The following is a 24,707-nucleotide window of genomic DNA, read 5'->3' as shown; positions in this document are numbered from 1 at the left end:
CTGGGTCTGGGGTCAAGAAAGACCTGGGTTCTAATCCTGTCCCAGACACTTCATAGCTGTGCGATTATGGGCAAGTCACGTAACCTCTCAGCCTCACTTTCTTCATCTGTAAAATGGGGTATAGTTTTGTACAACCTACCTCACAGGGTTGTTGTGAGGAGAGTGCTTTGTAAGCCCTAGAGCGCTAACGATATGTAAGTTATTATTACCATTGTTACACAGGTGAAAGTAACAACCTCTACCCTCAAGAAGTATACTCTCTAATTAGTGGTCAATGCAGCATGTGCAGAAACAAGTAGAGTAGAAGGCAGAATGTGTGAGAGCAAGGGAGAGGGGTTGTGACCCATAGTTTAAGAAGCACTGAAGGGGTTGCCAGGGGAAAAAGTTTAAGAAGCCCTGCTCTAGATGAAGGGCCCTGAGACCATTTTCATAAGAAGAGATCACTTCCCCTTGGGGGAGGACGGTCAGGGAATGCTTCATGGAGAAGGGAGCACCGAGTCAGGTCCCGAGAAGGATTTCAAAAAGTGGAAGTGAGGAGGGGGTGGGATACAGGGGCAGATGATGCTTTGAGCTAAGAATCGTAGACAGAGCTTCACAATCATGGAATCCGGTCCCTTAATTCCATGGGTGAGGAAACAGACTCAGAGGAGAAAGTGACTTGCCCAAAGTCACATAGTTAGCAAAAGGCAGGATAGGACTTCAACTCAAGTTCTGTGGCCCTACTGGTCGTCCTTCCACTTCACCATGCAATAATGGTCTTCTTCCCACCTCTCTTCCTCTCCTTCCCTCCTTTCTTTTTTCCTTCTTCCCTCCATCCCTTCCTCCTTCTTTCCCTCCTTCCATCCCTCCTTTCTTCCCTTCTCTTCTTCTTTCCTGAACTCTACGTGATCTTCCTAATCATGCTTTGCTTGAGCCCGTAATAAAACGGACTTGGAGTGTCTAGGGGGAGAGGGTCCTGGAAGAGGCCTCTAGAGCTAAGAGGAAAGAAGACTGGGAATGTACTTGTTCTGTAGGGAAGCCACTTCCTGGGGATAATGGAGAGTTGCCTGCCTGCTTTGAAGCATCCCACCAGGTCCAGGAGTGATGTAGGAAATCCTTGGCCTTTGGCACCTGCCCAGGGAGGGGAAAGTGGGGAAAGTACTGGTGGGACCAAGGAGAAGCCTAGGGACACAATCTCAGGGGCTACAGATTCCAGCATGTACTGGGGCCAATTCATATGGGACATTGCACGCTGGGAACCATACCCTCCCTATAAATAGATGCACCTGGTGTAGCAGGACTAAGTGCCCATGTGAAGCCCCCTTAGACTTCAGCTGGGATGTGGTGTTAGTGGTGTTTGAGAAAGCACAGCTGCCTAGGTGGCTTAGGGCCACTTGGGAGGACCTTCCAAAATCAGGCCCCTTGGTCTCAGCCCTGCCTTGCTATGTATGCACTCTGAGTCAGAGACATGGCCCAAGGCAGGACAGTAGTCCCTGCCCTCCCGTGAAGGGCATGATTTGTTCCTGCCTCTTTAGGAGGAAATCCCAATGGCCTAAATTTCCCTGGCAGTCATGGGTAAGGGTAGCGAGAAGTAGTGAGAGGCAAGAGAGGTGGGAGATGGGGCTGGGTATAGCACGATGACCAGCATGTCAGGCAGAGCTAAGCCAGGAGGCTTCTAGGGCCTTCTTTCCATCCTCCACTATCTCATCACTAGCTGAGTCAGAGGGACTGGGTTTAGAAGTCCATTCTGCTACTTACTGTGTGACCTTGGGCAAGTCATTGCCCTCTCTGGGCCTCAATTTTTCCTCATCTGGAAAATGAAGAGGTTGAACTAGATGATCTCTAAGGTTTCTTCCAGTTCTAAATCCTGTTATCCCTTCTTAGCTCCCCTCACCCCCCTTCCCTGATCCACTAGGGCAGCCCTTAGCCATGCTGGCCTTATACTGGATCAGCTCCTAACCTGTTGGTGATTCTTTGCAGCTACCGGGATGGAGGTGGTGCAGAATTCCCTCTGGGTTCACCACCGCTGCTGCTCCTGGGTCGGTTCCCCAGCCCTTCGGATGGGAGGGGCAGCCGGGCACCGTGGGAACGCCCTCTCTGTGTGGACAGAGGGGCCGATGTCAGGGAGGAAAGCACTTTAGAGAGGCCGTCCAGCTCCAGGGAGGCTGGGGCCCCGTTCTGTTCCCAGGAGGCCTCCTTTGTCAGCGAGTCCAAAGCTGTACATACTGTGAAAACTCACACTGAATTGGGAGGGGGGCCGGAGCTTCGAGGAGCTCCTGAGATTGCGGCTGAGTCCCCTGTTCCCCTGGGGTCCTGGGAGGACAGGCAACCCCCTTCTGAACCAAAGCCCCTTGACACTTTCCACAGAGAGCACTTATCGAAGAACAAGAAGGGCATCGTGAGGTTTGATTGGTTCTCAGACCCTGATGAGCATGCCCACTATAGGGAAAAGGGCCAAGGACTAGACAGTGGGATCGGGCAGTCGATGCGAGTCCAGCCCTTGCGAGAGGCGGCTCCCCCACTGGCCCTTCCAGGTTTCAGGAAAAGCCCTGCTCCTGGGTTAGGCAAGATCAGAAACCTGGAGGCAGCAGTGGTCACTGAGAGGAAGGGGCTGGTGGCAGAGCCAGAGGTGTCTGAGAGGAGCCCTCTTCCTGAGCCCCGCCCTGAGTGGGTCCTGCCCAGGCCAGGCCTTCAGGCCGGTCCCGAACTGGCCATCAGTAAACAGACATGGACAGTGAATGAGGAAGACTCAGTGGAACGGCTGTCCCTAGAGCCCCCACCCTGTGGCCCCTACGACATTGAAATGAGGCCCTATTTCTGTAACTTGGTAGAGGAGGCTGACAAGGAGCCACTGGGGCAGGAGGAAGACCCTGCCGTCTACACTTGTATTGAGTGTAGCATTTACTTCAAGAAGAAGGAGCATCTCCTGGATCACATGATGCAACACAGCCGAGGCCCCGGGCAGGACCCTGTAGGTGACTCCCAAGGGGGACGAGGGCAGTTCTCCTGCAGTGAGTGTGGCTGGGCATTTGGGGACCCTGGCACTCTGGAGCAGCATCGCCGGCTCCACCAGGAGTCCAGGGAGAAGATTATTGAGGAAATTCAGAAACTGAACGAATTCCCAGATGAAGGACGAGATGCTCGACTCCAGTGCCCCAAATGTGTGTTTGGCACCAATTCTTCCAAGATCTTTGTGCAGCATGCCAAGATGCATGTCAGGGAGAGGAGGGACCAAGGGGCTAAGAGCCTGGGCCTCTCTGGCCACTCAGGAGGTGAGGCCCAGGGCAGTCCTGGCCACCTTGCCTACAAACACTTCAGACCCAATGAGCCACCAATAGCCCAGGGACCATCCCTAGGGCTAGGAAAAGGCCTCCACAGTTGCATCCTCTGTGGTTTCCCGGCCCCTAATGAAAATGTTTTGAAGGAACACGTGAAGTATGCCCACTCTCACCAGCCCTGGGGAGATGTTGAAGCTTTCGAGGATCCACCCAGCCAGCCTGGAACCAGCCGTGACACCTACAGCCCTGCTCAGCTAGCCCGAATGCCTGATGTGGACTATTTTGGCAAAGCAGACCGGCTGTTTGCTCCAGCATGGCAGGAAAGCTCTGCTCATTATGATCCCACCCCTGCCTTTGCCCTGGGACACCACCGACTGGACAGGAGTGGTCGGGTAAAGAAGGGCTTTCCCACTGCTGGCTTCCATTCGAGAAAGATGCTTCCATATGGTTCCACCCACAAGACCTTGGGAACATTGCCATTCTCCTCAGCCAAAGTTTATAGCCCCTACACCTTGCATCCTAGTAAAAAAAAAAGTATGGCCCACCTGAAGGACCTGGAGAGTGATATGGGTCAAGACTTCCTCACTGGGTGGGAGGAGCTCAGGCCCCCAGGGTCATATACCAGTGACCTGGGGAGCATGGAGGAGGAGATGTCTTTAACCACTGAGATTGACTTTCCCCAGAACCGAAGCTTTAACCCGATCACCATCCCCCAACCTGCCTTGGAGCTCAAGAGGACTTTTCGAGATGCCCTGCAGAAGGCTGAGTCCTCAGAGGCACAGCAGCACCAGCTGTGGAAGATGGTCCCCGTTGTCCTGGTGGAGGAGATGAATCTGCAGCTCCCCCGAGGAGCTTTTCAAGCCCAAGGTCGGTTGACGAAGGCCCAAGGGGCCACCTCTTCCACAGAGCTCATGCTGGATGGGCCTCTCCCACTGGATTTGTTGCTGCTGGACTCTCCGCTCGAAGGGCCCCTGGGGATTGACGACTTCTTTGACTCAGACTCCCCCATGCTGAAGAACGAGGAGAGGAAGTGCCCTTACTGCCCAGACAGGTTTCACAACGGGATCGGCCTGGCTAACCACGTTCGGGGCCACCTGAACCGTGTGGGGGTGAGCTACAACGTCCGGCACTTCATCTCTGCAGAGGAAGTGAAAGCTATAGAGCAAAAGTTCTCCTTCCAAAAGAAGAAGAAAAAAGGTAGTATGTAATCAATTTGAGAGTCTCCTAATTTAAAACAAGTGTACAAAAACAAAAGTGGGATTAGTTGGCACCCTCCCTTCCATGGAGATAGGTATGTATATGCTGTCCAACTGGGGATATGACCCTACTCCAAGGCATGGCCCTGGGTATGACTCTAGACCCGGACAAAAGGTCCCACGGTGACACAGGGACCATCCAAGCTTCATCGCTCAGGGGGAAGGGAACAGAAGGGGAGAGATTGGGCAGAGCAAATTGTCCATGTCTTATGTGCTGAGCCCCACTCCCCCTCCACAGAACTAAGAGCTGGACAGGACCCCAGATAAAGGAGGAGTGAGGGGAATCTGCCGTTGGGTATCATATCATGGGCAGGAGAAACCAAGGAGCATCTTAGTTGCTGGGTTATCCGTGACTGCTCCAGTAAGAAGGAAGGCTTGAGAAAGGATTTGAAAAGGGATGAAGGGAGAAGTATTGGCAGGGGGACCCAGCCAGCCCTCCTGGAACCAGCCATGATGCCTACAGCCCTACTCAGCTGGCCCGGTTTCCCAGCAGGGACTATTTGGGCAGGGGTGCAGCAAAGGAGGGCACAAAGGACTAGAAGGTCAAGGGGAGATGGGGAGCATGCACAGCTGAGTCCAGGGAAGAGGTGCCATTGGGGCAGAGTGGGAGGCAGACAGAGGCTATGTTGTTAGTCCCCAGAAGTGGTTCAGGGCTAGGAGATCCATGTCTGACTGGCCGTCGTGCTCTTCTCTCCACAGTAGCCAACTTTGACCCCAGCACATTCAGCTTGATGCGCTGTGAGTTCTGTGGAGCAGGCTTTGACACCCGAGCAGGCCTTTCCAGCCATGCCCGGGCTCACCTGCGAGACTTTGGCATCACCAACTGGGAGCTCACCATTTCACCTATCAACATTCTCAAGGAGCTGCTGGCGGCATCGGCGGAGCGCCCTGTGTTGGTAGCCCCAGGCCCAGGGGAGCCTGGGTCCCCAGGCTGTGAGCGGGAGATGCTGGGCTTTGGCCCACCCAGCCTGATGACTATTTCTGAGTGCAGAGGGCGGGGCTCGCCACTCTCTCACTTCCCCCAAGCCTGGGGCGATGACTTGGGGCCAATCTACCGAGATGGTAAGAGAAACCTGGGCTTCTTCCTATGGCAAGATCTGTGCCTCCTGCCTGGTCCCTGGGGAGAGGGGAGGGAGCCCAAGCTCTTTGACTCCTAGAGGCTCCTGACCAGTTTTCAGTCTGGAGCAGGTGATTTCATGAAGCAGAGGAGGCACCGGTCTAGAGAAGAGACACCATGCAAGGTTGAGACTAGGTTTCAGGAGTTTAGGTCCCTTCGTTATTAGCCTTCCCTAAGTCTAGTATCTCCCATGTTTGCAAAGAGCTTTTGCTACACTTGAGCCTACAGTCTCTCTTTTCTAGATCATGTCCATTGTACAGACATCTTTAAATGCAGATGGCATTGGGCAGGGAGGCCCTGTATGCTCAGCCCTGAGTTTGATACTGTTAGGGAGGCAGGATGGGACATAGTCCTTCCTTCCCATTTAGTTAGGTTGGAGATTTGTAACACAATTGGAGGCCAAGGCAAGGTTGGCTGTGGTCATAAGTTGTTAAGAGTAGGGGCAATATCATAGGGTGACTGGACTGTTGATCCTGGAATGCACCTTCTCAGCCATCTGCTCACTTTACATGTAAAGAATTCAGGGCCAGAGAGATTAAACAGCTGGTCCAGGGGTTGCACAGGTGGTAATTAGCCAGTATGCAAACCAAGGTCTTCGGACTGCAAACCTTACGCTCTTTTCCACTGTACTGTACTGATAATGCATGTGGGCTGTGGGAGTTCAGGGATCTTCATGGAGGGGTGAACTGGGACTGGAAGTATGGGTAGGATATGGATAAGGTGAAGAAGCCTTGAATGCCCCTGACGTGATCAGCTGGGTCTTAGGTGATTAGGCCAGTAGCTTGGGGAAGATGAGTTGAAGGGGGAAAGGCCAGAGACAGAGGGAACTATGAAAAGGCTGATGGATTAATCTATGTGAGGAGATGAGGGCCCTGACTACCCTAGGGATAGTGGGGAATCTGGGATTTAAAAAAAAAAGGAGAGAGGCTCTGAGCCCAGGAAGATAGTGGGGCTGTTTACAACTGAGATGCCTGGAATGGGAGGCCTGTTTGGGATTGTTTTGGGGGCATAGGGGTGGAGATGGGGCTGGAAAAGGGTATTGATGAATTCAGAAAGCCCTATATGAGGTTACTCTCTGCTCCTCTAGCATGCCAAGGTGACCCTTCTTGCCTTAACCTCTTGGTGGAGATGGTATCTCTCAAGGCTTCCCAGCAGGACTCTCTGAGGTATCTGCAGGGGTCTCACTCATCTCTGGGCCTCTTCTCTCTAGAGATCATCAACAGACCTGGTCAGGCTCTTCCAAGCCCACTTGTTTGTGGTGGTGCCCAGGCTACTTCTCCTTTGGTTTAGGGGTGTGCTTGCTTTTTGATCTGGGCCCTGGGATAAGAACTACCCTAGCTTGGAAACTAGATAAGGAATCATAAAGATGTTTTCCCCAACTCCCAGCACTAAAGTTCTGTGACCCCTCACTAAAGCTTTTAACCCCTAGGGCACAGAGCTGGAAGCTGCTTTCTCCACATGTGGACATCAAGTTTTGGACCAGTCAATCAGTCAACTAGTATATATTTAGCACCTACTATGTGCGAGGCACTGTGCTAAGCACTAGGGATACAAAGAAAGGCTAACAAACAAACAAAAATAGTTCGGGCTCTCAAAGAGCTCTCAGTACATAGAGCCATCTTTCTGTAGCTGTCCTTGGCACATGCATGGAGGGTGGGAGTGGGCAGTGTCCCAGGGGTCTGGGGGTGTAAAACTAGCCCTGTAGTGCAGAGGTTCTTAACAGTTTTTGTGTTAGGGACCCCTGTGTCAGTCTGGTGAAGTCTGTGGATGGAGTTACCAACACCTCTAAGTAAAGGAAATGCCAAATTTCAGTTAGAGGTTAGGGAAAACAAAGATTTTTTTTTTCCTTCTCAAGTTCATGGTAGATCCCAGGTTAAGAAACTTGTTCTCAAGCCACCTGAGTACCTGGCTGCCCAGCGCCATCTGCTGATCCTGGAGAAACTGTTTGGATTCTTGCTTTGCCTAGGGAGCTGGCTTCAGGCCTGCAGGGTATCAGAGTATTTTAGAACTGAACTTTTAAAGCCATCAAGTCCAACGCCTTCATTTGATAGAGCTGGGAGCTAAGGCCCAGAGAAGGGAAGTGATTTTCCAAGGTCTCACAGGTAACAGTGGCTGAGCTGGGATCAGAACGCAGGACCCCTGACTCCATTTCTACTGCCCTACCAAGATCTGACTTAAGGTCTTAGCTGCTTCCCTGTGGAGTTATTGGACCCTATCCTTCACCCCAAAAAATCTAGAGAATCAGTCCCTGTGCTTCAGCTGCCCCTAAGCAGAGCTGTGACATTTTTTTAGTGAATCAGTTTTCCCCTTTCTCTCTTGACGGGACAGAATTTCCAGAGTTTGGGTTACGAGCTTGACCCTCATCTGAACAACATTTCAATTTGTCCTCCCATACCCAGAATTGCCAGGCTTATTGGAACTGATCAAGAGCTTAAGTTGATTGTCATTCTTGGGTCCTTGATACTCACGAGCAGGCCAGTATCTCATTCTTTGGGGATTTGTGATCCTTCCCTTGAGAATGGCATGCCGGCTTCCTTTGGTGGTGCTGGTAGATTGGATGGGGTGTCTGTTCTTAGAGGCCTGAGCCCCAGTTCCTCCCGCCATCTGTGTGTCAGTCTTCCTTCCTCTGTGGACATTGTCTCCCTAAGCCAAGGGATGGTGGCAACTCCCCCTGGCTGAGAGCCTTGTTTTCACTGCCAACCTCCAGGGGAGTCAGCTCACCTCAGGCTGCAGGCTTCCTGTTACATTGTCTACTCAGACTCTCAATGAAAACAGGGTGCATGGCTTCCCAGAGCACCAGGAGGCTGTACTGGGAGACTAATGTCTATAGCACAGGGAGAATTTGGGGTCTGACTTTTAGACTTACTTTTGTGGGCCTTCAAGGGCAGAACTGGGAGCACTCAGTGGAAGTTGTAGAGAGGCAGAAAGGGGCATAGTGACAGAAAAAAAAATAAACTTTCTAACAATGAGAACAATCCAAAGGTGGAGACAGGCTACCTTTGGTGGTAAGGTGTGCTCCTTAACTGGTGGAGGTCCTTGGCAGAGGCTGGATGGTCCCCGTTGGGATTCTGTAGAAGGGATTTCTAATCAGGGGTGGGTTGGACCTAGATAGGCTGAGGTTCTTTCCAACTCAGGTTCTGTACAGGATATGTCTTCTCCCCACCACCTCTTTTCTTGGGGATTCCCACGGGTGCCTCAGGAAACTGGGGCAGAATCGTGGATCTGGCTAGAGGTGATAAGCTTGCAGTCACCTGAGGTCTTCAAGCAGGGGCTGGATGGCCACTTGTAGGGTCTGTTACTGTCGAAGTTCCCTTTGTGGATGGGTTGGACTAGCCAGAACAACCTTCAAATTTGGAGACTGTGGGTGGAGATTTAGGGTTGAGAGCATCCAGCTTAGGGATCCTTGAGCTGGAGCCTCAGTAACTTTTTTAACAAGTGGCTTGTTTTTTTTTTTTAATAACCGTGTTTCCATATAATTGTTTTCCTTTGTAATCCAAAGTATCTTATTTTGTATTTTATTCTGAGAAAGGGCTCACAGGTTTTAAAAAATTGCCAAAGAGGTCCATGGCACATACAGTTCTAGCTCAGGCCCCTTATTTACAGATGGAGAAATTAAGGCGCTTGGGGGGCGGTGACTGCTAATATCTTCTATGGGACTAGCCACGGGTGCCCGGCTGGGCCCACCCCGGGGATGCTACCCACCCAGGTGGGGGCAGGAGGCAACCTCTTTGTTCCAGCCTCAGGGCCTGGCCTTGCCCTGCCCTTTATAGTTCACAAACAGTAGCTCAAAAGCATTGGGTTTGGAGTCCGAGAGGGCCAGGGTTCAAATCCAGTTTCATCCAAGCTCCTGCCTTTGTGACTTCCGTCACTTTGTGACTTTTCTGTGTGCCTCGGTTTCCACATCTGTAGAAGACGGGGAAGGTGGACCTAGTTGACTTGTGAATTCTAAGAAAGGCTCTTCCCTCTAGAGCCGGGCTGGGAGGACCCGCGTCTTCGAGGCTGGGGACGAGGCGGGGTAGGGTAGGGTAGGGTGGAATGGGGGGAGGGAAGGGAGAGGAAAGGGAGGGGGAGCGGCCCTCTGGTGTTCGCTTGCTCCTGGCTGGCGGCTAGCTCGGTGCTCGCTCTCTCGGGCCTGAGCTGCTCAGCGGGTTTCTCCCGCCCCTAGCTTCGGGTGTCCAGGCGCCGGGGCGGGGCGGAGGAGAGAGGAGGGAGGAGGCCGGCGCTCACTCGGCGCTCGGCTGCTCCCGCCTGGGGCGGCCGCCCCGCGTGCGCCGGACCCAAGATGGCCGCCTCCACCGCCCAGTGCCGAGTGACAAAAGCGGACGGGAGGGCGGCGGCGGCGGCGGGGCCGCGCGGGGGGGCCCGGGAGCGCGCGCCCGCGGGGGGGCCGCCCCCGTCCCTCTCCCCGTCACCTTCCCCCTCCCCGCCGCCTACACCGCCGCCGACGCTGCTCCCGCCACCGCCGCCGCCGCCGCCGCCGCCGCCGCCGCCGCCGAGGGACGGGCCCGAGCCGGGGCCGGGAGCTGGAGCTGGAGCAGGATCAGGCCCGGGCCCGGGGGCTGCACCGGGTGAGGAGGCCGCGCCGCGCTGCACCTCGTGGGGGCCTGGGCACTGGTCCTAGCCGGGGCGGGCGGCGCGGGCCGCCCCTTCCGGGAAGGCCTGGGCTGACGCGAGGCCCCGCTGGAAGAGAGGCGAGCGGCCCGGGTGGGGGGTTGGGGGGGAGCAGCCAGGCGAGCGCCCGGCTCTGTCGTTGCCCGGGCAGGGCCTGCGAAAGAGGCCGGGATATCAGTCTGGAGCGGCTTTTGCGATCGCCCAGCTTAGGCGCCTCGTCTTACAGGGGGGAAACTGAGGCCCACAGTTCAGGAGGGGCTTCCCTCTCCTATCCCTTTCCAAAATATAGAGTTTTCTGGCCTTTTTATTTCTGCCTCGATGATGGATGGAGCGTAGTCAGGCCGAACCTTTCCTCTTTCCTCAGTCCCAGCTTCTTGATCTGTAAAATGGGGGGAATTGGCCTGGGTCACTTCTGAATCCCTTCCAGGACCCAGAGCTTATTAATCCGGTGCCCGAGAAACCCCACTGTGCTTTGGAGATTCTCAGTTTTCTCCACTGTAAAACCAAAGGGTCAGACTACTCTAGGATGGGGTGGCTCGCCTCCCTCTGGGACGGGCCACCCCCTCACCCTGCAGGTCTCTGCCTGCCCCCAGTGGCCAGACGGTGCTGGGAGCAGAGGGAAGGAGGGAAGAAGGGAGGGAGGAGGAGGAGGAGGAGGGAGGGAGGGAGGGAGGGCTGGCTGCAAGAGTGCAAGCAAGTCCTGGCCTAGGATGCAGAGGCCCTGGCTTCTCAGCTTGCCTCTGCCCTTTGCTACCTTTGTAGTGTTGAGCAAGTCCCTTTTTGTCTGTGGGCCTTTCATCAGCTCATCATTAAAAGGTTTAAAGGTTTGGCTAGATAACCTCTAAGGTTCTTTTCACCTTTAAAATCCTACTGATCATAACTAAGGTTGAGCAGTTCCTCCTCTAGCCTGCTGTAGACTGTGCTATCAAATATCAAGGAGGACCTTCTTTGCCTTCCCTAGTCCCTAAAAGTCCATTATTGTTTCCTTATCTGTCAACTGATGGGATTGTTTGTCCCAATTTTTCCCAACAGATCTAATTAATATAGAAGTCACTTATTTACTCAGGGCTGCTTTCCTACCCCACGGTCCCAGCTCACCATTGTCATGCTTCTATTGGAAGGGCCTTGGAAGTGGGCCTTCATGGATGAAATGGAACCAGGGAACAATCACAGCAGGGAAGGTTCAATCAAAGGATGTAGGGTTATAAGATCTTAGAATAAGAGCCGAGACTGACTCTATAGAGTTCATCTAGTCTGATCTTGTGACTTTGGATAAATTGCTCAACTTGTATGGGACTCACTTTTCTCATCTGTACAACGAGGGGGTTAAGCATGATATCCTGACTGTGATGCCTTCCAGCTCTAAATCAGAAAGATTTAAGTGCCCAAGGTCACACAGGAAGTAAGTAGTAGAGGAAAGACATATCTAGCTTCACTAACTCCAAATTCAGAGCTCTTTATATCCTGATGTTCAGCTGAGCACGTTACACAGGAGTTGGCTAGAGAGGAATGAATTTAAAACTTGTTTTGGCTATGATAGATGTGGTACTTTGCAGCTCTTAACCACTCATGCATGGTATTTGACTTTGTGTAAACCTATTGCAGCTTGAAGACAGCATGGGAAATGTAAAGTTCCCCCCTTTTTCTTTGGGTAAAAGCTTGATTAATAGGGATACTCAGTTGTGTAGATTTTTCTGGCTTAGAGGTTTTCATTGAATTCTATCCAGCAGCTCACCAATCCCAAGCTCCTGCCTTTATTGACTCCAGGGTATTTGGGGCAGACTAAGGTTGTAGGGAGATAGGGTGAAGAGATCCAAGTCTTCGAGGCCAAGACTGTGGGCTTGGCTGGATAGCCAGCTGATCTCTACCATGTCAACATAGGGATGCAGTGGGTCTCATGGGCACCAGGAGAAAAACAGGTGTTCTGTGATGGGTAGCACTTGGTTAATGGTTGTCTTTTGTGTTAGCCTGGTGTGTTTAATGTTCCTTCACCCTCTTGACTATTCAGTCTGAATATATGTGTGTGTCTCTCTCCTAATATTCCCTCCATTGGCAGTTCTGGCCTCTGAGGAAGAAGAGATGGTGGCTGTGGAGCTGGCCTCACCCCCGCTCCCAAAGAAGAGTGCTCTTCCACCTGGGCAGCTAGAGCAGACCACCAGCAGGTTGGGTAACAAGATGTCTCCAGAGATCCCCCATGGAAGCAAACAAGAGCCCCCAGATCTCAAGGGTGAGTTTCTTCCTCATCTGAGACAACTGAGGAGGCTATCGACTGGAGACTCTCTATTCCCTCTATCTCCCACATATGCATTTTGCTAGTGAGGGTGCTCTAGAGGTTGTTAGAGTCATTTACTTTGGTAAATTCTCACCCAGGACCAGTCATCTAGAGATTTCATTGTGAGGCCACCAGCCCTTTGCTTAGGAATTCTCTTTGTCAATCAGAGAGGCTGGTAACCAGCCTAAGAATTCATTTCTGTAGCAACTCTGGATCGAGTTAATTGGTCATCTAGTGTACTGTCCTTATGTTAAGATGTCACTCCCCTGGGGCCAGGCCTCAAAGGTGCCACCTCAGATGTTTCTTTCCAGCCTGACCTCATGTGCCTGCCTTTTCTATGTCTGTGTCTCTTTTTTGATTTCCAGCTCAGAATCTGACAACATGTGAGGTGTGTGGTGCTTGTTTTGAGACGCGAAAAGGCCTTTCCAGCCATGCGCGCTCCCACCTTCGGCAGCTAGGCGTGGCTGAGTCTGAAAGTAGCGGAGCCCCCATCGACCTGCTGTACGAGCTGATGAAACAGAAAGGAAAACCCGACAGCAGCCCCCTGCCCCTACCCCTGGCCAAGAAATCCGGCTCCCCGAAGGAGGCACCTGCTGCCTCTCCCCGCCCAGGCCTGCTGACCCTCAGCAAGGCAATTGACAGACCCCCTGATCCCCCCATCAACAAGGCCATCAAGTCACCCCCTGGCTTCTCATCTAAGGGCCTTTCCCACCCACCAGGCTCCCCTCTCCTCAAGAAGGTGCCGCCTGCCTTGTCGGGGTCCCCCCCACCCAAGAACCCTGAGGACAAGAGCCCCAAGCTGCCCCTGAGCCCCCTATCAGGCTCCCCGAAGGCGCAGTGGCCCCAGCCAGAGGATGAGGGGCCCCTGAACCTCAGTGAGTTGGGATTTTTTAAGCTGGGTAAGGTCAAGGAAGTTGGGGAGGTGGGACAGTTGGGGGAAAGGAATTGGTGGTGGGGAGGGGGCTATGTGGCTGCTAGGAGGCCAGATTTCAAACAGCAGGACTGGCATCTCTTCTCCCTAGAGGGAGTTTCAACTTGAGCACTTGCAGCTCGGGTTAGCCTGTGTATCTGTCTGTGATTGAGGGCTAAGATAGAGCAGCTTGTCCAGTGGTACCATAGGTCCCACTTGTTCTCATCCCCCACTGCTTTTCTTTGCTGCTGGCCTCCTGGGCTGCAGCTGCTGAGTGGGGCCATCTCTCTCACATTCCTGATCTTCCTCTGGGCCTGAGACCTGGGAGGCAGATAATTCAGATATTCAGGTACCCCACCTCCTGGATTCTGTCTGTTGATCCTTACCTGTCCTGCAGCCTGGCTCCTCATTGTGCATCAACTTGATCTTTTTTCCCTTGGTGACAAAAGAAACTCCAGGTCTGTGTGAGGCTAGCCAGGGCTCCTCTTATTCTACCAGTAGCCCAGTTTTACCACAGTGATGCTGGAGGTCTGTAGGGGCCCATGGACTCACTTGCACAAAGAGAACCAGAGTTAGGGCAGCTCTTCTTTCTCATGGGCCTCTTCTGCTGGCCTTCCCATGTCTCTGGAGAGCCCTTGCTGGGGCTGTGTGCTCCATGGCAGACCTCTTCTTTTGAGAGTTGACTGTGACCTCCTGGGCTGGTGGAGCTCTCAAAGAAGAGCCACTGGGCTTGACTCCTTGTGGGGCCCCAGGGCAGCTCTTGCTGAACCCCACCAAGTCCCCTGTTACAGCTTTACTTCTGCTTGGGTGTGGTTGGGGAATACATAGGTACCCCACCTAAGAAACATCCTTTATGAGGGTAGGACAGCAGGGCCAGCTGCAGACTTGCCGTTTGCTTTCCCCATTGAAGAACCCACCCTAGTCCTGAGAGGGCAGCTGAATACCTACAGCTCTGTCTCTTTTACCCTGGGCCTGTCACCCATCTAATTCTGCCTCCTTAACTCCTCCAATACAGTGGCTTTCCAACCATTCCATTCCCATGGGTGCATGGGGTTCCCTCTGTCAGCTGTTATGCTTGGCTATGTGCCACTCACCAGGTTTGGGTTCTTGACTTTGACCCAGGCAGCACACCCTGCCCTGCATGGCATCCTGTGACTGGAGCCCTGGGCCTAGGGTGCAAGTTTGTATGGACGTGGTGAGGGGCTCAGACTTCCATTCAGTTGAGCTACTGCCCCTCACTCTGAAATCATGGAGCTTTTGTCTTCAGACTCTTGATGTACAGAGTTGGATTCCCGCTCCCCCTCCCAGGGCGGGGATTATCCCTGGGGCTTCCCAAGGGAAGGAGAGTTCAAAAAAAACCCTCCAGAAATGAATCTTTGGTTAAAATCTCTAGTGCTGAGTGTCTCCTACAGTCAAGGAACCAACCAGATTCTGTGGCTTTTACTGTTTTTTTGCCAGGAACTCTGACATAAGTGGCTGAAACAGACTCAGTCTTCTGGACCTTCCACTGCTGTGGCTCCCCAGGACCTGGCTGGGGTGGGAACAATAGTTTCCCCTTTCCTGGGGGACCAACAACATGGCCCCAGGGGAGCGGGCATGGTGACCCCCCCCTATGTTTTGTCTCCGCAGCTTTAGATAGTGATTCGGGCAGAGAGCTTGATTGCCAGTTGTGCGGGGCCTGGTTTGAGACCAGAAAGGGCCTGTCCAGTCACGCCAGAGCCCACCTGCGCCACCTGGGGGTGAGCGACCCGGATGCCAAGGGATCCCCCATAGACGTGCTTCACGAGCTCATCAAGAGCGACGGCTTCCAGACCCGCCTCCCAGCAGAGCGGGAGGTGCTGGCAGAGCCTGGGCGGTCTGGCCTTTCGGCCCTCCGGCCCTCGGCCACGGCTCTCTCACTGCTCTCCCCCCCGCCCGCCAAGAAGCCCAAACCGAGGGCGTCGGGTGAGGCCAGCCTTCGGGGGAAGCAGGATCTCTCTGCCAGCATATTCTGGGCCTCAGACGTGGAGCTGTCTCCTCTCAATCTCTGTAGGTTCTCTCTTCCACTGTCTCTTCTCCCCTCCAGTCCCTGCCTCCCCCTTGGGGGTCCAGGGAAACTTTTATCACTTCCCACTTGAGGGAAGGGAACAGGAAGGTCCATCATGTGGCTGGGCTTTTCTTTGCCCAGGGGCCTGGGTTGTGATTGACTAGGAGGCTATTAACTATCCATGGCCCTAATTGCCTGCCTCCTCTGGGAGGGGACACTGTGTTTATGGGGGCTTTCCTGGGAGGGGAACCCTTGGCTGGGTCTCCATTGAGGGAGCCATTCCCCTGTCTTTGAGGTTTCCCCTGCTCAGGGTCTCATCTTTGCCGTCTGTGGCCATTCTTTGCCTTCTAAAGTCCCCAGGGCCCTGTGATCATTTGGAGGGCGGTGTGGGCAGTGGTATCCTCTACTTCAGAGGTCTCTTCTGATGATGGCGCTAGCTGCTCATTCGGGACCCACCACATTTTAAGGAGTTTGGTCACCGTGGAGGAATCTGAGTCTCCAAAACAAGAGCGACTTGAAGGCTGCTGGCACAGTCCTATGAGACAAGAGGCCCAAAGCTCTATCGGCCTTCCTCCTTTACTCCAGTGGCCCTCCTCCAGTCCCATTGAAAAATGGGGACATAGGTGGAGATCGCAGGAACTGTCTTGCAGGGGCAGCTTGCTTCAAGTGCCTTCCTATGGGGAGCATCTTTCATCCCCATCTCCTCCTGAATCCCTATTCTCTCTGTCCCTCCCTGCTTCCTGCCACCCTGCTCAGGTAGCTTTCTGTGACCCTTTCCTATTATAGTCCTGAATCAGCTAACTGATCTCCTCTTATCCTTGGTTGACTAGGAGCATCTGGTGAGGGGCTGGGGGTGGGGGGAGTGGTCAGGATTTTGATGATCAACTCCAGTCACAGTTCCCAGTAACCTTTCTTCCTTTCTCCTCTTCCTGTAGCATCAGGCCCGGAGCCAGTCAGGGACATCCGTTGTGAGTTTTGTGGTGAGTTCTTTGAGAATCGCAAAGGGCTGTCAAGCCATGCACGCTCCCACCTGCGGCAGATGGGAGTAACAGAGTGGTATGTCAACGGCTCACCCATTGACACCCTGCGAGAAATCCTAAAGCGCCGGACCCAGCCTCGAGCTGGAGGACATCCCAACCCAACCTTGCCAGGCCCAAAAGGACTGGCCAAGGCAATGGGTGGGGGCCCTGGGGGCTCCCTGGAGGCCCGAAGTGCTTCAGAGCTGCATGTAGCTCCTCCGCCCAAGAAGCTGCAGCCATCTAGCAGCCCCCTGGGCCACTCACCAACCACCTCTCCACCCCCAACTGCTCGGAAGATGTTCCCTGGTCTGCCACCTCCCTCCCTCCAGAAGAAACTGAAGCCTGACCAGATGCGGATGGAGATCAAACGGGAGATGTTGGCTGGAAGCCTGCACAGTGAAGGCCACCCATCTGATGGACCCTGGGCACCTCGTGAGGACATGGCACCCCTGAATCTGTGTAAGTTATTTCATAAGTGATGAGGTGGGAAATAGGAATAGAAGAAGGTAGTCAAGCCAAAGGCAGATAGCGACACATAGAAATCTGGGACCCTGTTAGGAATAGGACTGGAAGGTGCCTACCTTCTTAATGGCCAGGAGAGCCAAGGTAATGAAGAAGACCCTATCCCTATTAAGGTAGATCTGCTAAGTTAATGCTTTCTAAATCTGGTTCCCACTGACCCAGGGTCCCATAGGGGTTAGTAATTGAGTATGATTATGGTAAGCACTAGAAGTCCACTAGACAAGGGATTGGACATGCTTTGTCCTACACTCTCTTTGACCAGAATCTGTTGAGGCTCTTCTGGAATGCTTGGACCTGTAAAGGGCAGGAAACAGGGCCATGGTTAGGTCCAAGGTTCAGGGCAGTTAAGTCAGATACTGAAGGGAGAAGAGGTTTCTTCTAGAGAATGTACTGGATGAGAGCAAGTCCCTGGGAACTCTTCTTAGAACAACCACCAGCCTATTAGGAGGTCAAGGCCTAGATAAAGGAAGCCAGGGAAACATAGCTTTCGTACCATTAGGTGTGGTTGGCACCCTATACCTTTGGAAGCTTCCTACATCCATCTTCCTCCCTCTTTCCCTGCAGCTTCCCGGGCTGAGCCAGTCCGGGACATCCGCTGTGAGTTCTGTGGCGAGTTCTTTGAGAATCGCAAGGGCCTGTCAAGCCATGCTCGTTCCCACCTGCGGCAGATGGGGGTGACTGAGTGGTCAGTTAATGGTTCACCCATTGACACTCTTCGAGAGATCCTGAAGAAGAAGGCCAAACCGTGTCTCATTAAAAAGGAACCTGCTGCAGGCGAATTGCCCTCACCCCTGGGTGAGGATGGGCCCAAATCCCCTGGGAAGGTGCTTCAGGCCCTATCTCTGACCCCATTGGCTGGTCGTCCTGGCAAACCTGGGCCTGGCTCTGCCAATGTACCCCGGGAGATGAGCCTCTCTCCTCTTGCCACCAAGCCATCTACTGGTTTCCTCACCCCCATGGCAGCAAAGCGGCCGCTGCCTGAAGACCGACTTCTCTCTGGGGAACTGAAGCCTAAGACCTATATACAAACAGAGCTGCCCTTCAAGACTAAGACCATTCATGACAAAAGCTCACACACTTGTAAGTTTGGAGTTGGTAGGGTTGATTGAGAAGTGGGAATTTGCATAATTTTAGCTATTAGTCACCTATCTAACCTTTGATTGTTGTCCAGAGGTGAGGGTAGGTGGGTTCTCTTCACAGGTGGTGAGACCCTTGGGGGTTAGGGAGTAAGGGCTAGATATCCAGACCCCCCCTAGTTCATCTCTCCACCTGCCTTCTAGCAGGCCTTCTTTCCATCCCATGTACCTACCCCTGGTCCTTCTAGAGTGGTAGTATCTCTCCTAAGTATCTCTCATCAACCCTCAGAGGGGTCTGGGTATCCTATGGGTGGTATAGTGCCAATTGGAAGGTGTCTCAGCAGAGATACTTTTCTAGAGTCAAAGCTACAAAAAGGGCCTAAATATGGTGCAAGGTGGGTGAGTCCAGAGTCATTGGAACACTCTTGTTTTCTCTAGGTATATGTTGTTCTCTGTAAGTCCATCCTAGCTTTCTTCTGATAAACTGACAAATGCTTTAAGGATTGCAAAGCTCTCATTCTATTTTATATCATAACACTTCTGTGAGGCAGGTACTACAAGTATAGCTGTCTTCATTTTGTAGAGGACAAAACAAGCTCACAGAAATCAGATAGATTGTCCTTGGTCCCACAGCTAGCAAGGGTCAGAGGCAGAAGTCAAACCTAGGTGGCTCTGGACTCTTTAAGTGGCCCCACACACTCATCATCCCCTCCTTTTCTGCCCACAGCCAGTGAGGCCTGTTGTGAGCTGTGTGGCCTCTATTTTGAGAATCGTAAGGCATTAGCCAGCCATGCTCGGGCTCACCTGCGACAGTTTGGGGTGACAGAATGGTGTGTGAATGGCTCCCCAATCGAGACCCTGAGTGAATGGATCAAGCACAGACCCCAGAAGGTGGGGGCCTACCGCAGCTATATCCAGGGCGGCCGGCCCTTCACCAAGAAGTTCCGTAACTCAGGCCACGGGCGAGATGGGGACAAACGAGTGCCCCTCACCTTGGCTCCCAACAGCCTCACCCTGGTGAACAAGAACCTGGGGGGTGAGCTAGGACCTGGAGAAGCAGGCCGGACTGGAGATGGTGGTGAACGACCTTTGGCATCCTCACCTCTGGCTTTGGTGAAGGCAGAGGAGCACCAGCGTCAGAATATCAATAGTGAGTGTTGAACTTTGATTAGCAGGGTGGGTAGGAGGGAGGCTTCTTCACTACTAGATCTGTTCTTAGTTGTGTGAGTGGGGAATGAGTGTTTCTCAGCAGATCCCCTCCCTTTACAATGTTCTAGCTGCTATTTTGGGGTGGGGCTGGCATCTAAAAAGTTGGAGAGATGGACATCGGGGATGGCTGACTTAAACATGGAGGTGATAGAACTTGTTTGAGTTAGGTGCCCATCTCTTCTTCTTAATCTAAAAATTCAGATCTTATCTTACATTAGCATAGAGCTCTCCTGCTATAGGGAGCCAATACCAAAGTGACTTTTTCGAGGTGGGATGCTTTTCTTCCCTTTCTCTTGAATGCAGAGCTTTTCTCCCAGGATCTGGGGCTCTTAGGTTTCCATTAATTTTGAGGGTCCAAACCTGGTCTCCTTGCAGGCTCTTGTCTTCTTTTCCCCATCTTGTAGGAGTCTGGTTGGAGAGTTTGTATGCATGTATGTGTGCATGCATGTGTGTATACATGGGGATCACAGACCTGCCTTGCTTGTCTGATGTTGATTCCATCCCTCTCCTGGGTAGAATTTGAGCGCAGACAAGCCCGACCTCTGGATACAACCCCATCTCGGGGTGAGGAAGCCAGTGACTTTCAGCGGAAGCTGGAGGAAGTGCGACAGCCCCCTCCCAGAGTAAGGCCTGTCCCCTCACTGGTCCCCCGCCCTCCCCAGACGTCTTTGGTGAAGTTTGTGGGCAACATCTACACTCTGAAATGCAGGTGTGTTCTTCTGGGGACATTGGATTCAGGGGCAGGGAGGACTGGTGGTGAGGATTCTTTGGGGCATTTAGCTCTTAACTGTTAGGGTATGATTCTGTGGTGTTACAGGCATATGGGCAGCCACACGGCTCTGTCGGACCTAAAGTGGTCATGTGTACTCTGCCAGTTTGTGTACTTCACTTTTTTTTCTGGGACTTTGGGCAAGGAGTCACAGTGCCATCCCAACTCTGGCTTCTTGTAGTTCTGTGCTATAGACATCAATGAGGAACCAGCTAGGGGCTCCTTAGATGTAGAGTCATTAGTGCTCAGAGTGGTCCACCTGTCAAGTGCTCTGTGATAGATTAGAAGAGGAAATTAGGCAAATCTGCATGCCTGGGAACTCTCCAGGCCAAAAACAAGTTCAGAAATGCCTCTTCCAATAATTAATCAGCCCTATTCCTGCTTAGAAACCATTAACTGGTCTTCCCTAGGACTCTTGTTCCTTAGGCTTAAAGTGAATCCTCAATTCCAGTCAGTTCTTCATAATTCCTATTTGATTTGAATCATTAGCTCTTGTGTGGCAAAGCTAATATTTGAATGAGTTGGAGCACTTCCTCTCATGTCCTCTATATCCAGTCTTTTATTTGTCTACACCTGGGGGTCCATGAACTTATTTTTTATTATTATTTTTAAAACCTTTTATTTTCAGTTCCAAATTGTGTCTCTTCCTCCTCCCTCTCCCCCACTCAATGAGAATGCAAGAAATATGCTACCCATTGTGCATATGAAGTCATGCAAAACATATTCTCACCTTAGCCATGTTGCAGGGGGGGAAAAGCAAGAAAAATAAAGAATGTGAAAAAAAAAACATGCTGTACTCTGCACTCAGAGTTCATTGGTTTGCTGTCTGGATATGGATAGTATTTTTCATCATGAGTCCTTTGCAATTAATTGCATGAACTTATTTTTAAAAAATTTTTTATAATTGTGTTTTACCATAATTAGTTCTCTTTGTAATACTATGTATTTTGTTTTATGCACTTAAGTTGCACTTTTATTTTATGCACTTAAAAGCATGATTCTGAGAAGGGGTTATTGGTTCCACCAGACTGCCAAAGTAATACGATAGACCTACCCCATGTTTCATGATGATTCTGGTACAGTAGCTCAGTTTCAGACAGAGGTAGAAAGGCAGCAGAGGTGCCAACTTCAGGCAGGTAAGGTTACCTATTGACCTTCAGAGCTCTGGATGGGGTGTGGGATATGCCATGTGTGCCAGGGCCAAGGTTTCGCTGCTCTTCTGAGTGTCAGGGAATCCCTGAATGATGGAGTTCTCTTCCACAGGTTCTGCGAAGTGGAGTTCCAGGGTCCGCTCTCCATCCAGGAGGAGTGGGTACGGCATCTCCAGAGGCACATCCTGGAAATGAACTTCTCCAAAGCAGAGCCCCGGCCAGTGGAGCCTGATGCCCCTGAGGCACAGACAGTGGCAGAGGCTCAGTAATGGGAGGCTGTGTGAAGCATTCCAGAGCCACCTCTCTTCCTTTCTCTCTCTGTTGGTTTCACCCTTTCTCTCCACCAACCTCCTCTGTTCCGTTTCCAAAGGAGCAAGTCACAACCTCAACACTCAGGCCCAGGCCCAGGCCCTGGGGCCCTAAGCGTGAACACTACAGATGATGATGAGTTGTTTTCCTAGCCTTCCCTTCCTCCCTTCCTTCCTCTCTTCCTTGGGCTTGGAAACTACCCTAGCCAGGGTATGATAGTGCAAAGAGGACATTTCTCCCCACAGGGTTTAGGGCAAAACTCATACCCATGAGCACTCGAGTATTGCTTATGCCAAGAGGGAGAGAGGTGGCTTGCTTCTTTCTGTCTGTGGCCAAGCAGATTAGAAATCTGCAGAGAGCCATAGAAGATAGTTCCTCTGTTGGGACCCTGAGGGCTGGAGCCAGAGCAAGGTAGTCAGTCTCCACTTGGTTAATTGTGTGTAGAATCCCAAAGCCCCTGTCTGTTTGCTGCCTCAGGAACCAGGTGGTTAATAATAACTACCTGGTTCCTCTTTTGCCCCAGGTTGGCTGCATGATAGTCTAAACTACTTCTGACCTCTCCCCAAACTCCCAGACACAACCCACCCTCCACACACTCCCAGGGCATCTTGTTTCATGGGGAAATCTTGCCCTTCCCTACCCTCCTCCCTTCTTCCTCCCTTTTTCCCCTCACTATCCTACTAGATGCCCGGTCAAACGAGGGCATCATTCCCACGGTGCTTGCTCCAGGGCCCTCTGATGCCTGGTGTGGGGGTCAGCGTTGGCCTCAGGCCTTCCACAATGCCCAGGCTGGGGAGCACTGATAGCCTCCAATGCCACGGAAATCACTGGTGGCCCCCCAAGCAGCCTGAGGCCCCGAGAGGGGTTTTCCCTGAGAAGAATTAAGCTCAGAGCTGACAGCTTTCTCCTGCCAAGTCATGTCCCCAAAGATCAGCAAGGGGGTACTTTAGAGGCCCCCTCCCCCCACTCTGGGATGGGACTCTGTTTTTCCCCCATCTCATCCCCTCTTTCACTATTGCTTTTTATGTATAGCTTCCTAGACCTTCCACTTTTTTAAACTAGTTTTGTGTAGAGAATAAGGAGCATTGATTTTTATTTTGGAGTCCTGGGCCAAGTAAAGCCGGGAGGCAATTGACCTTTTAACTTTTTTCAGTGGCCACTGGTTATTAATGTACCTAGAAGTATGTAAATTAGATTAAATTTCTCTTCTGGAAACATATCTGGGTAGCTGGAGGTGTGTGTGTGTGTGTGTGTGTGTGTGTGTGTGTGTTTTTTAGCTGGAGGGGTGTGTGTGTGTGTGTGTGTGTGTGTGTGTGTGTGTTTTTCTATAGGGGTGACAAAAGAGAAACATACCAAGGTCCTTTCTAAGTTAGTGAGCCCTCACGTGGTCTGAGGGTGGACAAGTAAAAAGACTTCATTGCTTGGGAATTGCAGCCACTGATCTTTCCTAGAGCTGAGTTAGAATTGGACCCAGGCCCTAGGGGTCTTTGGACTCAAGTGCTTGGGGGCCATTGGAGGTGTGAAAGAGCTGCTGTACTTTTCTGAGTAATGAGGGGCAAAGCCCAGAGGGTTTCTGTGCTATAGAAATGCCGTCACTTTGGCAGAAGGGATCTGGCTTGGTGGGCAGGAGAGCTGTGGTCACTTCAAATGGAAGAAGGAAACACTCCCCTTCCCCAGGGGGTTTATTGGAGTCTGAAGCCTAGTGCTGAGAATGAAGTTAGCATTTTTGACTCAATAAAAGAAAACATTTTCTAACAATTAGAACTGTGCAGCAATGGATGGAAATGGAAAGAAGTAAACAAGCCCACCATCCCCAGAGGCGAGAGAACAGCCTGCATCCCTGCATAGTGGAAAGAACACTGGATTTGGAACCCAGCCCTGCTGCCTATTACCAGTATGACCTTGGGCAAGTTACAGTCCTACTTTAGACCTCAGTTTCTAATCTTTATTAGCCCTGTACTTGGCACTTAGTAAGCCCTAAATAAAAGCTTTTCATTCATATGTAAAATGAGTGGGCCTGCATGGTCTCAGAGGCCCTTTCCTGCTCTAGATTCTATTGTCTTCCATCTGGTGTCAGGTGTCTTGGAGGGGGTGGGGTGGACTTCTGAGGTCTTTCCTCTTCTTTGAATGAGCCTAGATAGACTGCTTAGATTCTCTTCCCCTAGTCGGGAATTGGGAATTTTTTAACCCCTTGTTAGCTCCCTTCCCCACCTTACTCCTTTGACTGCCTCACCCAGAATACAAGAAATACCAGGCAGGGTCATGTTATTTGAGTGGACTTGGAAGTCTGGTATGGGTGCCAAGGGATGGTTTATTGTGGTGGTCTATCATCTCTTACACATCTGTCACCTCAAAATCACTTCCTTTGGTATCCCACTAAGGACCTATGACTATATAAATAGTTTTTAAAGCCTAATTTTGTCTATATAATATTTGAAGATAACATTCTCTTGAGTTTCTTAATCTTAAAACCATTTTCCTTCATTATTTGTGCTATGACTTACAGTGTTCATGGATTTGATGAAAAAAAGCAAATCTTCACTTTAGGAAAAAAGTAATTAATTTGCTCCAAACAAATAATGTATTTACTGGGTACTCTTAGAAATTCAGGCAATTATGTGTGACACTCCAAATCCGTTCTAGTTACTGCATATGGCTCTCAGGATGTAAACCCTTAGATGGTATTTTCTTGAATATTGATGATACAGATTATCCTTATTTGTGAGAGATTTGTTCCGTAGGACCTAGGGAATAGTGTAATTTAAATTCTGGCAAGTAGAAGAAAGCTTTTTTGAGTTTTAGTACTAAACTACAATGTGTTAATAGGCACATCACTACAAAGAGATAAAATAAATGGCCTTTGGAACAGGACTTAGACACTAATTTTCTTGATGAATTACTATCTACATTGAACATTTGGAATCTTAAATAAACTGTCTTAAATGTATAACCATTATTTGTTTAATCGAATTAGGAAGGTTTTCTATTAAAATTGACTACTAGCATTTATTAATTATGTTATGTGCCAAGCACGGAAAATTTAAAAAAAAAAAAAAAGCCCGTTTTCAAGGAACTCAGTTTAATTGGGGAGGAAAGTAATAGTGCTTTAAGATTTGCAGTGTTTTATGATTATCTCTATTCTCACAACAACCCTGAGAGGTAGGTACTATTATCCTTCTTTAACATGAAGATATTCGAATTGA

General features: G+C 51.3%; 1 protein-coding gene across 6 annotated transcripts in view; it reads left to right on the top strand.

Moving 5' to 3' along the window:
- The window catches only part of WIZ (WIZ zinc finger), a 45,118-nt gene extending 20,743 nt beyond the window's left edge, over positions 1 to 24,375 (top strand). For 2 of the 6 annotated variants that reach the window (XM_027851236.1, XM_027851232.1), the window contains exons 4-13: positions 1,960 to 4,457; positions 5,213 to 5,575; positions 12,298 to 12,468; positions 12,879 to 13,412; positions 15,053 to 15,451; positions 16,385 to 16,927; positions 17,555 to 18,070; positions 18,794 to 19,216; positions 19,792 to 19,984; positions 21,308 to 24,375. In XM_027851236.1, coding sequence (XP_027707037.1) covers positions 1,960 to 4,457; positions 5,213 to 5,575; positions 12,298 to 12,468; positions 12,879 to 13,412; positions 15,053 to 15,451; positions 16,385 to 16,927; positions 17,555 to 18,070; positions 18,794 to 19,216; positions 19,792 to 19,984; positions 21,308 to 21,464 — 5,797 coding nt within the window. In that variant the 3' untranslated portion in view covers positions 21,465 to 24,375. The remainder of the gene's footprint in view (positions 1 to 1,959; positions 4,458 to 5,212; positions 5,576 to 12,297; positions 12,469 to 12,878; positions 13,413 to 15,052; positions 15,452 to 16,384; positions 16,928 to 17,554; positions 18,071 to 18,793; positions 19,217 to 19,791; positions 19,985 to 21,307) is intronic. The other 4 variants (XM_027851233.1, XM_027851234.1, XM_027851235.1 and 1 more) reach the window with 4 other exon arrangements.
- Positions 24,376 to 24,707: the final 332 nt, after the last annotated feature.

The sequence above is a fragment of the Vombatus ursinus genome, unplaced genomic scaffold, assembly GCF_900497805.2.
Source record: "Vombatus ursinus unplaced genomic scaffold, bare-nosed wombat genome assembly UNPS02009173.1, whole genome shotgun sequence".
Lineage (NCBI taxonomy): Eukaryota > Metazoa > Chordata > Mammalia > Diprotodontia > Vombatidae > Vombatus > Vombatus ursinus.
This window is presented reverse-complemented; position numbering and strand designations above follow the sequence as displayed.